Source organism: Sorex fumeus, unplaced genomic scaffold (genome assembly GCF_029834395.1).
Source record: "Sorex fumeus unplaced genomic scaffold, SorFum_2.1 ptg000128l, whole genome shotgun sequence".
Taxonomy (NCBI): domain Eukaryota; kingdom Metazoa; phylum Chordata; class Mammalia; order Eulipotyphla; family Soricidae; genus Sorex; species Sorex fumeus.
The window spans coordinates 39,776,442-39,788,479 of record NW_026606185.1 but is presented as its reverse complement, the minus strand read 5'-3'; the positions used below and the strand labels follow the sequence as shown (position 1 = coordinate 39,788,479).

Sequence of the window (12,038 nt, the reverse complement as noted above, 5' to 3'; positions counted from 1 at the left end):
CCACTCGGGCTCTTCCAGAACACACGTCTAGTGAGTCACCTGCTGGTTCCCCCCCCCCCTCCCCGAAAGGCAGGATCCATGCCTGCTCAGGCTCCCCAGCCTTATCTCCCGGCCTTGTTCACTCTCCTAGAGGCCTGGTGGTGAAAACCAGCTTCCCCCACTCACTCCTGGGCACACTCCAGGCCTCAGTGTCCTTCTGTCAGCCTGAAGAGGGTGCATCAGCTGTCATCCTTCTTTTGAGGGCTGCTGTGTGTGGGGGGGGGATCACACCAGCTGGTGCTTGGGAGGGACTTGGCCCAACTGGGCCCTGAGGAGGAAGTGCCATTGTCCCCCTTATTCACAAGAGAAGGGGGTGCGTGGCCATCTACAGGTCCCTGTGTGAAAGGGAACCGAGTCTCAGTCTTCTTGCTGAGGTACCTCCCACACACAGGGCTGCTGTCAGGGGGAGAGTGCTAGGTCGGGGACTTGCTCACCTTTCTCCAGGGTGGCATTCCTGGGAAAGGTAAACATGGGGAATGACGCCTAGGAGAGCCCCCTGCACCAGCTACTCAGCTAGCTAGGAGGGACAGGGCCCCAGAGCCTGGGTCCTTGCCAGCGCCCAGGGCTTTCTGGAGACTGGACTTGCCCACAGACACTTCCTCCTCCAGGCCTGCTCCCCTGCACCCTGCTTGGTATCCGAGGCCCATTCTTTCTCACACACAGTGCCTCTAGCTCCTTTTCTTTTTCACCCATCCCCTCAGTTAAATGTTTCCTGTCAGACAGGGGCTTAGCAGGAAGAGAGCCTAGTTCAACCCACCCCACCTTCCTCTGGGGAGACCGGTGTAACAGACAACACGGTTCCCCTCTCTGGAAACCCCCACTGCCTGTGAACTTGATCCATGGGGAAGGAGAGGACAGGAGAGGTTGAGAGGGGATGGAAGGATGACCCATGCACATCTGTCTCCCAAGGACAGTCCCAACCCCTCTCCCCCCGCCGCAGTGTGGCACCTGATGAGTACAGAGGCAGGGAATGTGTGCCCTGGCCTGGGCACTTTGCTCCTGCACTGGGTTCAGAGGAAAGAAGCCCAGAGCCAGAGGGAGGCAATGGCTAAGCCGCAGGGCAGGCAGGTCATTTGGCCAATAGCCACCACATGGGGAGAGTGAGGGACAGGGCACATGACACTTGACCAAGAAAACAGCTTCCGCTTTCGTGGAGTCTGTACCTCTGTCCCTTGTGTATGAATGGCCATTTTGGGGACAAGCACCGCAAATAAGGCTTGTTTGCAGGATGGCCCCCGGGAACCTTGCCAAGCTGAGTTTTGTGTCTTTTTGCAGGAATTCACACCATTTTATAGAGGAAAGAGGCTTCCCAAGTCAGATGAATTCCAGGAAAGTCTAGGTTAAACAAAACTACAAAGATTTGTTTACTGAGGAACCTGGGGGAGGTGCATTACTATTATTTTTTTTGTGTGAGACTGTGCTTTTAGCCGTGGGAGTGGGGCTGACCCTACCCCTCTTACCCCTGCGTGACCACAGAAGCCCCCTTTTCAAGGAGCAGTCGAGGAACCACTGGTGTGAGGTTCAGCCTCTATAAGGAGAGGTAGTCCGAGTTCCCAGACCCCGTCAGGGGAACCTGACCCTTCTCCGGGAGCGTGGCTGGGCCCCGCCGAGGGCTCTGTACCCCCCTCCCACCGAATCCACCTCAGCGTTAGACTGGCAGGACTTAGAAGAGGGAGAGCCAGTCAGATTCGCTGCAAGGCTGGGATGCTCTCAGAGCTTGGGGCGAAAGGAAGGGAGCGCTTTCTGCTGTCCATGGTACTTGGAGAAGGCGCTCGCCGAGTGCATGGGTTTGGCAGCGCGGTGCGCGCTGAGTGCGGCCCCCTGGGCCTGGCATTCCAGCGCCGCGCCGGGGAGGGGCTCCGGGGGGGGGGTCGTGGTGGGGGTGGGGGTAGAGTGGGGGCTGGAGTTCCTGCGAGTCTCTCTGGATTGGCGCCCACCCGGGGCCCCGGCTGGAGGGGGGCGGAGGGGCCGCGAGGTCGGGGGCCGTGGGGGGGTGGCCGGCGGCAACGGCGGCGGCGGCGTTTCTCCGTGGGGCCTCCCCTCCCGTCCCCTCGCATTCCTCTCTCTCCCCTCCCCAGGCCGGCACCCCGTGCCCTCGCGCTGCCAGGCCCCCTCCTGTCAGGGAGGACAGTGTCCAATAAACTCCTCCGCCCGCAGGTGTGTCCGCCCGCTCCCGCCCAGGAGAGGGCCTCCGTGCAGGGGCCGGCCGGGGTGGGGGGGGGCGGGCGCCGCCCGGAGCCCCGCTGGGGGACTTGGCACCGCCTGCAGCCGAGGTGTGGCCGGGCAGCGGGGGAGACCCGGAGCCTCCGCCACGTCCCCGCCCGGGAGGGGCGCGCGGGCGGGCTGGGGTTGGGGCGCGCGGCCGGGGGCGGGGCCTGATAGGGGTGGAGCCTCGGGGCCCCACCCCCGCCCGGAGGCGCGCGGCCGGGGGCGGGGCCAGACGGGGGAGGAGCCTCGAGGCCCCGCCTCCTGTCCGGGGGCGCGGCGGGTGCGCGGGGCGGGGCCTCGGCGCGCCCCGCCCCCGGTTGCTCCCCGCCGGGGCGGCCCCGTGGAAACCCAGGCCCGCGTCCCCTCGTGTCTCTCCAGGCTTCGTGAGCTTCGACAACCCGGCCAGCGCGCAGACCGCCATCCAGGCCATGAACGGCTTCCAGATCGGCATGAAGAGGCTCAAGGTGCAGCTGAAGCGGCCCAAAGACGCCAATCGCCCGTACTGAGCGCCGGGGGCGTCCCCCGGGGGAGACCAGGACTCACACAGGTAACGAGGGTGGACGGGGCTTGGGCATGGGTGGTGGTAGGGGGCCGGGGGCGACGTTGGGGCGGGGACGCTGGACGGACCCGCCGCCGCCTCCTCCTCCTCGGGGCACCCTGATCTAGACCCTCACTAGTGTTCGGGACCTGCTGTGCCGGGCTCCAGCAGCTCCTTCTGTCCAGGGCTTGGCCAGGGCCAGGCGCAAAGCTGTGGTCCTCGGGGCCTGGCGGAGTGAGGGATCCGTGACTCTGGGCCTGTGCCTCCTGGTCTGCAATGGCCAGCCCGTTGGCCAGAAAGCCTTGGGGTGAGCAGATGGCCAGAGCTGGGGTTGGAGGCGAGTTGTAAGCCGCGGACAGGGTCCTACTCCCCAGCACCCCTCCCTGCCTGCAGGTCCCCTGCGGTCCAGAGACCCCCTGCACCTCTTTAGAACCTCGCCACCCCTCCAGTTCCCCTTAGCTCTGCCTGGAGAGGATGAACAGGATTTTTCTTTTTAAACTTTGGCACAATTGCTGCAATATCTTAAGCCACAGTCCAGTATGAGGCACCGGAGGCAATGCGCAGGCGCCAAGACAAGGCAATCTTCAGGGGAAGGGAACAGGTTGGGAAGGCAGCAGGGGGTGTAGAGTGAGAGGGAGAACCCAGGGCGTGAGGAGTTGGGGAGACACAAGCATCAGGACCTTTCCCAGCTGGCCTAGTCCCGGCATGCCTGACCCTGGTGTTTCGGAGTGATCATGCCTCAGTGTCCCCGGCTGCAGCTCCTCCATGAGCTGGTGGACACGGACCAGCTGTGGCCGGGAGGAGTTCCAGGCGGAGGGGGTGTTTCAAGGGCGCCTCAGTGGCTGGAGGGGGCAGGGGTGTGGCCTGGTGGGAGTAGGCAGCTCCTCCTGCGGGACCTGAGCTCTGGGCATTTTGTGTTTCTCGAGGATGATGGCCGTCATAGCCTACCTGGCCCTGAGTTCTGGTTGGGGACCCCATGTTTCAGGTGTGAGGGCTCCGAGTCCAGAAAGACCCTTGAGAGGAGGAGAGCAGGCTAAGACAAGGGGGTCTTTGCAAGCCAGTCCCCAGGAATGTCTTGAGAAGTGGAGGCAGTTGGGCCTACAGCGAGGAGGAGATGGGCATGTAAGACCCGAAGGGATGATCCCCCCTCTCCCCCCAACTAGGGAAGGGCGTGGGCTGGGAGAAGGGGGGAGAGTGGCATGGTGGGCACTGCCCCCTGCAGCTGGCAGAGACCCAGCAGCACCTCCAGGCCCCCAGGGTGAGATCGTGAGAGTCTGGGGGCAAGGACAAGCTTGTGGGTGAGAGGAGGGTCCTTCCCCAGACAGCTTCAGGAGGGGGTTGTGACGGTTGCACCTAGTGCCCAGAGCTGGTGCCAGGTCGGGAGTGGACCAAGGTGCCCAGTTGGGGCGTAGTGGATGCCTATGGAATGCTGGGGATCGGGGTAGAGGGGCCCTTAGGTGAGGGCAGCTGTTGTCCACAGTGCAGAAACCCCAGCTGGGACCCCCAGCTGGGCGTGGCAGAAGGGCCCTGGAGGCAGAGTTGCAGGCTGGGTGGGGCAGAGGCTCCAGCGTCTGCCCGCGGGCCTCCTGCCAGGGCTCCCCCAAGGAGACAGCTGGGGGGCAGGGGAGCACGGGCACTGGTGCTCCAGGGGAGCCTAGGCTGGGGTACCCACAAATCCCAAGGGTGGGGCCAAAGACGCGTCAGGAGGAGGTGCACTGAGGACGACTCAAAGTGGACTAGCTATGACTTCAGGTGGCCTCTGCCCCTCCGGGAAGGGGTGTGGGGCTGAAGGCAGAGCAGAAGTGACCCAGGGTGGCAGAGGCCAGGGATCTAGGGCCTTTGCAGAGTGACCCCCCCCCCCCCAGGGCACCCCAGAGCGACAGGACATTCTTGAGGCTGCACTACAGGCGCCCAAGGGAGCAAAGTTAGGGGTTGTGTGGCTGAAGCCTATTTCTCCTCCCCCCCCCCCCCCCCCCCCCCCCGCAGGCTTTGGAGTTCCCGACCTTGGTACCTTGACCCTGAATTTGGAAGCTGTCAGTGTCACGTGGCCCCAAGGGAGGAGGGTTGAGGCCCAGTGGAAGGATCTGGTGGGCCCTCCCCCGAGGGACAGGGTTGGGGGCAGAGGGGACTGGTGCCATGAGAGGGGAGCATTTTCTGGGTTCACCCATGGAGATAGCGGTCACCGTAGCTGCCTCGTGCCACCCCAGTAGGTACTGTCACCCCCTGCCCTGAGCCACAGCAGGCCAGGAAGGTGAGGAGAGAGCTGGCGGGTTGGGGGGGGTCAGAGACAGAAGGAATCCAGGGTGACATAAAGCAGAGCGCCCTCTCCCCGGTCAGTGTGCAGCCAGCCCTGGTGCTTTTGGGGGCTGCTTGCATTTTTCCGGCCCCCCCTGCCAGACCTCCCGCGCCCCCCCTCCCCTTCCCAACGCATGATGGATGCCCTTAGTGGCCCCGCGCGAGGTTCTGCTGTTCACAGTGTAGTGCGTGTCTGCATAAACAGCCGTGTGCGTATGTGTGTGCGTGTTCTGTGCCCACGTCCGCTGTCCGCCGGCTTCTTCCATCCTTGAGTTCCTTTTCGGTTCTCTTATGATTTGACTGCTGTTCTCTCATCAGAGCTTTTAGATTGATGCTGTGGTCTGGTGCTGTATAACGATTTTTTCCTTTTTGAATTTTGTTTTTAACTTCTGCCTTGTCCTTCTTCACCCTGCACCCCACTCTCCCTGCCCACCCTTCTCCCCGACACTCCCCGACCCCTCCCCCACGTGCCCCTGCCCCTCCCCCCCTGCCCACACTCTCTCTTTCTCTCTCTCTCTCTCTCTCTCTACATATATAAATATATATATATAAATCTTTTCTTCTTTTGTCATTCAATCAAATTCCAACAACCCAACCAGGGCCAGTCAAATCCACCACAGTCTCGCGCTGAGCTAGGAATAAAGTTCACGTAATCACATGAGAGTGGAGAAAACAGTCCCCCCATCCGTAAGTTCAAATCAACTCAAAGTTCACAGTGTGACATGATGGCGTCATGTAACAAGGCTAAGAATCGGTTGCATGACAATTGCCGTCAAGTTTCGTGGAGGTGCTGTGATTGGAGCGTTTTTCTTGGATGTTGTATCAGTTGATGATCGGCCAGTCATGATCACACGTGCATTTTCTTGACTTTTGTGCTGCCACGATCTTTTTTGCTGTGCTCATTTTCGTTTCGTTCTTGGTGCTTGCAGTGGTTTTACTTTCTGTTGTTTGGTTTTTCTTGTTCAGCGTTTTTTTTTTTTTTAAATGCTTCTCTAGATGTCACGTAGAGAAAAAAAAACAAAAAAATTAGTAAAAGTAAAAATGAATTCCTGAATTAACTGAACCTGGGATCATGTAACTGTATAAAACATTATTATTTTTTCTTAAAAAATAAGGAAAATCTCTTAAAAATATCTATGCGTGGTTGATTTTACTTGCACTTGAAAATATTGTGATTTTATTTTTTTCTAGAAATTTGGGGGCCTTTTTCAATTGACACTTTTCTAGGTCTGGTCTTTTTCCAGTTAGGCTATTTTCAATCTCACTTTAAAAAAAAATCAAATTTCTTACAGTACCAGAATGATTTTTTAAAAATTTTAAATAAAAAAAATACAGAATACAAAGCCAGAGGCCTCTGCAAGAGAGCCCAGTAGCAATTATAAGGTTTGTATCATATCCACTTCTGCTAAATTGAATGTGGGGCGGGCAGGTGGGGGTGCTGGGGGCTTGGGGGGGCTTTTTGGTTGGTTTGGGGAGAAAAAAAAACAAAACAGTTCTGAAAAAAGCAAAATGCACCTTTTTGTTTACAACTGAAAAAGGGTCCTTGACAAGTGTTTTTTTAATTTTATTATGATTTTCTTTGGTGTTGTAATTGTTTAGACTGCTGTGTACGGTTTGCTGTTTGTTGAATCAACAGTGTGAAAAACCTGCCAGCATGGATTGATACGCATGACGTTGTCCCCGCCAGCCGGGGGCTTTTGCAGTTCTAACTTTCTTGATGTAATCAGTCACCCCCATGTATAAGTGGAAGCTGCTTGCAAGAATGGAGATGAGTCTCATTTGTTAATTCACAATGATTAAGCATTCTCCTTCTGATTCTAGTCAGATCATGATTTTTTTCCTTAAAAACAAAACATCAACCCTCCCCCCCCGAAAAAAAACAAGCAAAAAAATCCCACCCCCACCCCCCATTCAAAACAAAATCTAGAACTGAGTTAATTTCCGTTTGACAATGAAACCCGTTCTAACTTCTTTTAGGTTCTCCTATCCAGTACCTCGAAGTTCTGAATTTCCTCTAAAATTCCCTGGCATGTATGAGAAAACTATGTGCGTGTGTGTGTATGTGTGTATCTATGCATATACATACACACATATCCATGTATATCCACATATGTGCAGGTGAATCTATTCTACACATATATCCAGATATACATATATATATACATAGCCTCGCAAATAGTTATTGGCCCCGGGGAGGAAGTGGGTGGCTGGGAACGGGCAAAGATTTTGCAGAATTCCTGTTTTGGCTCTGTGGTCCTTTTTTTGCCTCCAGCAGGGGGAGGAGTGGGTGGGGCTGTTCGATTGTCCCCTATCTTGTTTGCTAGGCTTCTGTATACATATTGTATCTGGGCTAGCTCCCTGAGAGATCAGTTTAATGATGACCCCATGGTCCCAAATTCTGCCCTCGATCCCAGAACTCCAAAGGAGCCCATGTCCAGACGCCTCTGCCCCACAGCTTGGCCTCAGCCCCAACCACCACGCGAGAGCTCCCAGTGGCTTCCCAATGCGGAGTAGAAGAGCCGATTTCCTTTTTGACACATCATGATCATGACTAATTCTCATGCTGGTCTCTCCCCTCCCTCCCACCATCCCCCAGAGATTCTCCCCTCCCCACCCCCGCCCCACAACCCCCCCCAACCCCCGCCCGAGGCAGGTGCCTTTTGGTGTTGGGATGCCTTTCGTGTTTCCTCTCTTGGCTTAATCTACCCTGATTTTCTTCATTTTAGGGCAGGATGCTGAATGGGCTACATTAAAAAAAATCAAACCTCTCTCTCTCTCTATTTATAAATGAGAACTGTTGGATGACACCTTTGACATATCAGCCAATATCAATCAAGCTGAAGACTCCAGACACTCTCTGTGACTGTAACATTTCTTGAAGGAAAGTATAGCGTCTGCGGAGTTCAGAGGGCACGTGTTTGGGGGGAAAATACATATGACATAAAGAAGAAGAAGAAGAAGAAGAAGATGATGATGATGATGATGATGATGATGATGAAGAAGAAAAATGAGAAAAACAAAACAAAACAACACACAAAAGGCAACTTTTAAACAAAATAACTTGCAACCAGATGGGGAGGCTGACGGACTGGGAGCTGGGAAGAGACGCTGCTTACCGATCCCCGGGGCTCTGCAGCCCATGGGCGCCTGCGGCAGGCTGGGGCAAGCGGTGTGATGGGGCCTGGTCCCCAGGGGGCGGCTGGGAGGCCGCCGGGAGCATCTCTATCTGTCATTCCTTTAGCTATTTAGGGACCAAAGGACCAAACTTTTTATTGCAGATGTGTAGCTCTATGTCAAATAGAGGGGGGACGGAGGAGAACCTCCTTCCTGCCTTATGGCTGTTCCTGGAACAGCTTAGAGCGATTCTATGAAAATAAAATGTAATTAAAAAAATTAAAAAAAAACAAAAAAATACAAAAACGAAAAAAGGGAAAAAAAATAATGCTTCAATGCTTTTAAAACAGCAAGATAATAGTTCTTTGATACTTTGAGAGGCGCTTTGATTACCCTCACTCAAGTCTATGACACTTTCCTATGGTTTTCTGTATTATATGTCTGGATGGAGCTGTTGGATGAACAAATTGGTGGATATTTGGGGAAAGCAACAAAAATATTAAAACTCACTAACCGTGAAGTGGGAGGAAAACAGGAGGGGAACAAAAGGACTTATGAGGCAAGATAATTGTTGTGAAAAGTCTGTAAATGCTTCTCTTTCCCCCTCTTAAAATCATAATAGTTGTACAGAATTTTAAAAAGGAAAAGTTTAAAATACCTATATCATAGAAGAAAAATTAGAGGAAAGCAAAAAATAAAAAAATAAAAAATAAAAAGGAAAAAAAAAACTATAGAAGTTAGCGTTACTGCTAAAATCCCAGATGTTGTAGGACTGTACTTTTGTAGAGTTTAGACTGAGCATCAATCCCTTCTCCCTGCGAGTGTTGTCGGACGCCGTCGTCCCCGAGGGCCAGGCTGGACTGGCCCAGACCTGCGGGGTCCTGGCCGCCCCTGCCTGGTAAGGCCGCGCCGTCCGTCCGTCCGTCCGTCCAGCCGCAGGAAGGGCCACCGCCTCCACCCTCGCTTCGCTCGGGAGCTGCGCCCGCTCTGCAAGCCCTGACACCTTCGCTTCTCTCGCCTTCCGTGCTTGCTCCAGAGACTTTCCGGGCAAGGGAGACCTGGGAACTTTCATCTCAAAACAACACACACACACACAAAAACCTTAAACAAGAGAGAGAAAAACAAACAAACAATCTTTGAAGAATTTCTGAAACTGTTTACAAGGAATTTTGAAAAACAGGGATGTTTAAATGATGCCGGCTCTGTTTTTCTGTAAATAAATTTGCATATTTTGTAGGACTTTTAATTGTAATGATAGAGAAAAAAACAAGGAAAACTATTTAATGAAAGCACGATATTTATCTTTGGTAAATGACTTTAGAGCAGTTAAAAAAAAGACATTGCTTAAAAAAAACTCAGAATCAGAAAAAAAACACTGACTTATTTAAGAACACATATATTTTAAAGTATAACATATTTATTATAATTTATCCTCACCGTTGGGAAGACTTGCTTTGGCGTTCGGCCGATGCCCTCTCACGGACGTCACTTCATCTGGAGGCTGGGACTCTCGGGCCATCTTTATCTTTTTTGCTTCTCAAGAAAAACTCGACTTCCTCTCAGGCCTCCTGACTTGCCTTTCTTTCTATTTTGTTTTGGTTTGATTTTTCTTTTTTTTTTTTGGTTCATTATTACTTTTTAACTTTTCTTTTTCTTTTCTCTTGGCTCCTCCTTTTAGGATGTCCAGATGTTGTAAAAAAAAAAAAAACAAAAACAAAAAAAAAAAACAAAACACCAAGACGCCACCACAAAGCTGCAGTTCAGTCCGACTGCTCTTTTCACACTCAACTCCCTAAAACTCCTTGTAACCTGTAACTATTGGATGACGCTTTCTCCAGCTTAGCCCTAAATAAAGCACAGTTTAAAACAAACAAGCACACACACAGGCCTCTTCTTCAGGGCTGTGTGCTGCTCGGACATGTGGTGTGTGAACTGTTGTGCGTAACCTTGCCTGCGGGGGTGGGGGGGTGGGGGAAGGAGTGTGTGGGGAGGGTGCCATGGTCGGAAGTAGTTTTGGCCTTTTCCTGGGGGTGGGGGGGATACTCCTTCTTGGCAACCTGGGCCCCCCTGCTCCCAAGCAAGATTTGTGGAGCATCGCCCGGGAGGTGACAGTGTTATGATGATCATAATGAGATACCAGGACACTGAGTGGGGCAGAAGTTGACTTCATGGCAGTGGGCCCTGGGATTGCGTTGGATCGTGGGCCTCTAAACCGTTGCACCCCTGATGTTAAAACTGACGTTGCATTTGTACTCTAAAACGGCATTCAGGAGTGACAGATGGCAATGCAAAGTGTGGCAAACTGTGGGTTACATTATCTGTCATTTAAACGAAGCATCTTTGCCCGCTCATTCTGGTGAAATACAAGGAAACAGGACCTGGTTACAGCCTTGTAGCAAATAGACAGCATTGGGTGTTCGTAGCCCCGGGTTAGTTGTTTAGTGCAGAGCTCATGGTCCCCCCTTCTTCAGCCCCCCCCCCCCCCCCAATCCAGACTTCCTGGGAATTTAATGCTTCTCGGCTTTAGCCTTTTACTGGCCCAGCCACACATGGTTATTGCTTCTAAATTAACTTAATCTCATTCTGTTACAATTAGCACGTAAGAAGAGAATATGAGGAAGGCTCCTTCCACGCAGAGATGACACCTCAAGGCCAAGGCATCATTGCAGGCGGGTATTTTGAGTTTCCCCCGGCAGGATGGGTCCCTGTTCTCCCTTTTCAGAGCAGAAACCAAGGCCTCCTGACCTGAGTTGGGGTGGGGGTGAGGCACTGCAAATTCACAAGGAGTGAGGGAGTGAGGGAGGGAGGCAGCGGTGGCAGGAACACCAGTAGCGGTAGGAGGGTGAGGACACAGCCCCACACGGGCCAGCCTTCACTCTGCGCCTTCTGCTGTATCGCGAGTGTGGAGGGGAGAAATGTACAGATGATGCCCTCCCGGGCTGGAGTGATAGCACAGTGGTAGGGCGTTTGCCTTGCATGCAGCTGGCCCTGCTGACCCGGGTTCCATTCCTCTGCCCCTCTCAGAAAGCCAGGCAAGCTACCGAGAGTATCTCTCCCACTCGGCAAAGCCTGGCAAGCTACCCGTGTCGTATTCGATATACCAAACACAGTAACAAGTGTCACAATGGAGACGTTACTGGGCCCTCTCGAGCTAATCGATGAACAGCGTGAGGACAGTGACAGTGACAGTGATGCCCTCAGAGCCGGGGGTCTGATAGCTCCCATTCCTCCCACGGGGAGAAAACAACCCTGCCTGGGCAGTGTGGCTCACCCCTTTACGCCTCCCTCCTGGCTGAGTCGGCAAACCCTCAGGGCCAGAGGAGAGGAAGGACCTGGAGAGGAGAGAGAGCCACGGCCTTGAGGTGAGAGCACAGACAGAAGCACACCAGTCCCTGGTCTCCTCAGTCTTCTCTCCCTTCCCCCTCTCCAGCCCACAGATGGGGGCGGGGGCAGAGCTATAGAGGGTAGGGCGTTTGCCTTGCACGGCATCAATCTGGGTTCAATCCCGGGCATTCCATATGGTCCCCTGAGCACCGCCAGGAGTGATTCCTGAGTGCAGAGCCAGGAGTAACCCCTGAGCATCGCCGGGTGTGACCCAAAAAGAAAAACAAAATATCCACAAGGGTTTCCATCTCCCTCTAGAAGAGAAGAGTCCAAATAGGGGCAGAGATGCTGTGTGGGTTCTCGTCATGGGGGACAGGGGCCTTGTACTGACTGTGCCACTTCCTCCAGCAGAGCAGGGGGGTGGCCTCAGCCCTCATTGGTCTCTGAGGCAGGAGTGATGCAGGAGTAGCCCCCATTCAGAGGGATGCCTGCACCCCAAAGCCCCTCCACTCCCCCCACA

General features: G+C 53.9%; 1 protein-coding gene across 50 annotated transcripts in view; it reads left to right on the top strand.

Moving 5' to 3' along the window:
* CELF4 (CUGBP Elav-like family member 4) overlaps positions 1-8,922 on the top strand; it is a 278,309-nt gene extending 269,387 nt beyond the window's left edge. For 27 of the 50 annotated variants that reach the window (XM_056138304.1, XM_056138324.1, XM_056138313.1 and 24 more), the window contains 2 exons: positions 2,626-2,794; positions 7,807-8,922. In XM_056138304.1, the coding sequence (XP_055994279.1) occupies positions 2,626-2,753 (128 nt within the window). In that variant the 3' untranslated portion in view covers positions 2,754-2,794; positions 7,807-8,922. Of the gene's footprint in view, positions 1-2,117; positions 2,197-2,625; positions 2,795-5,679; positions 5,769-7,806 lie in introns of those variants that run through there. The other 23 variants (XM_056138284.1, XM_056138282.1, XM_056138287.1 and 20 more) reach the window with 4 other exon arrangements.
* The last annotated feature ends 3,116 nt before the right edge of the window (positions 8,923-12,038 follow it).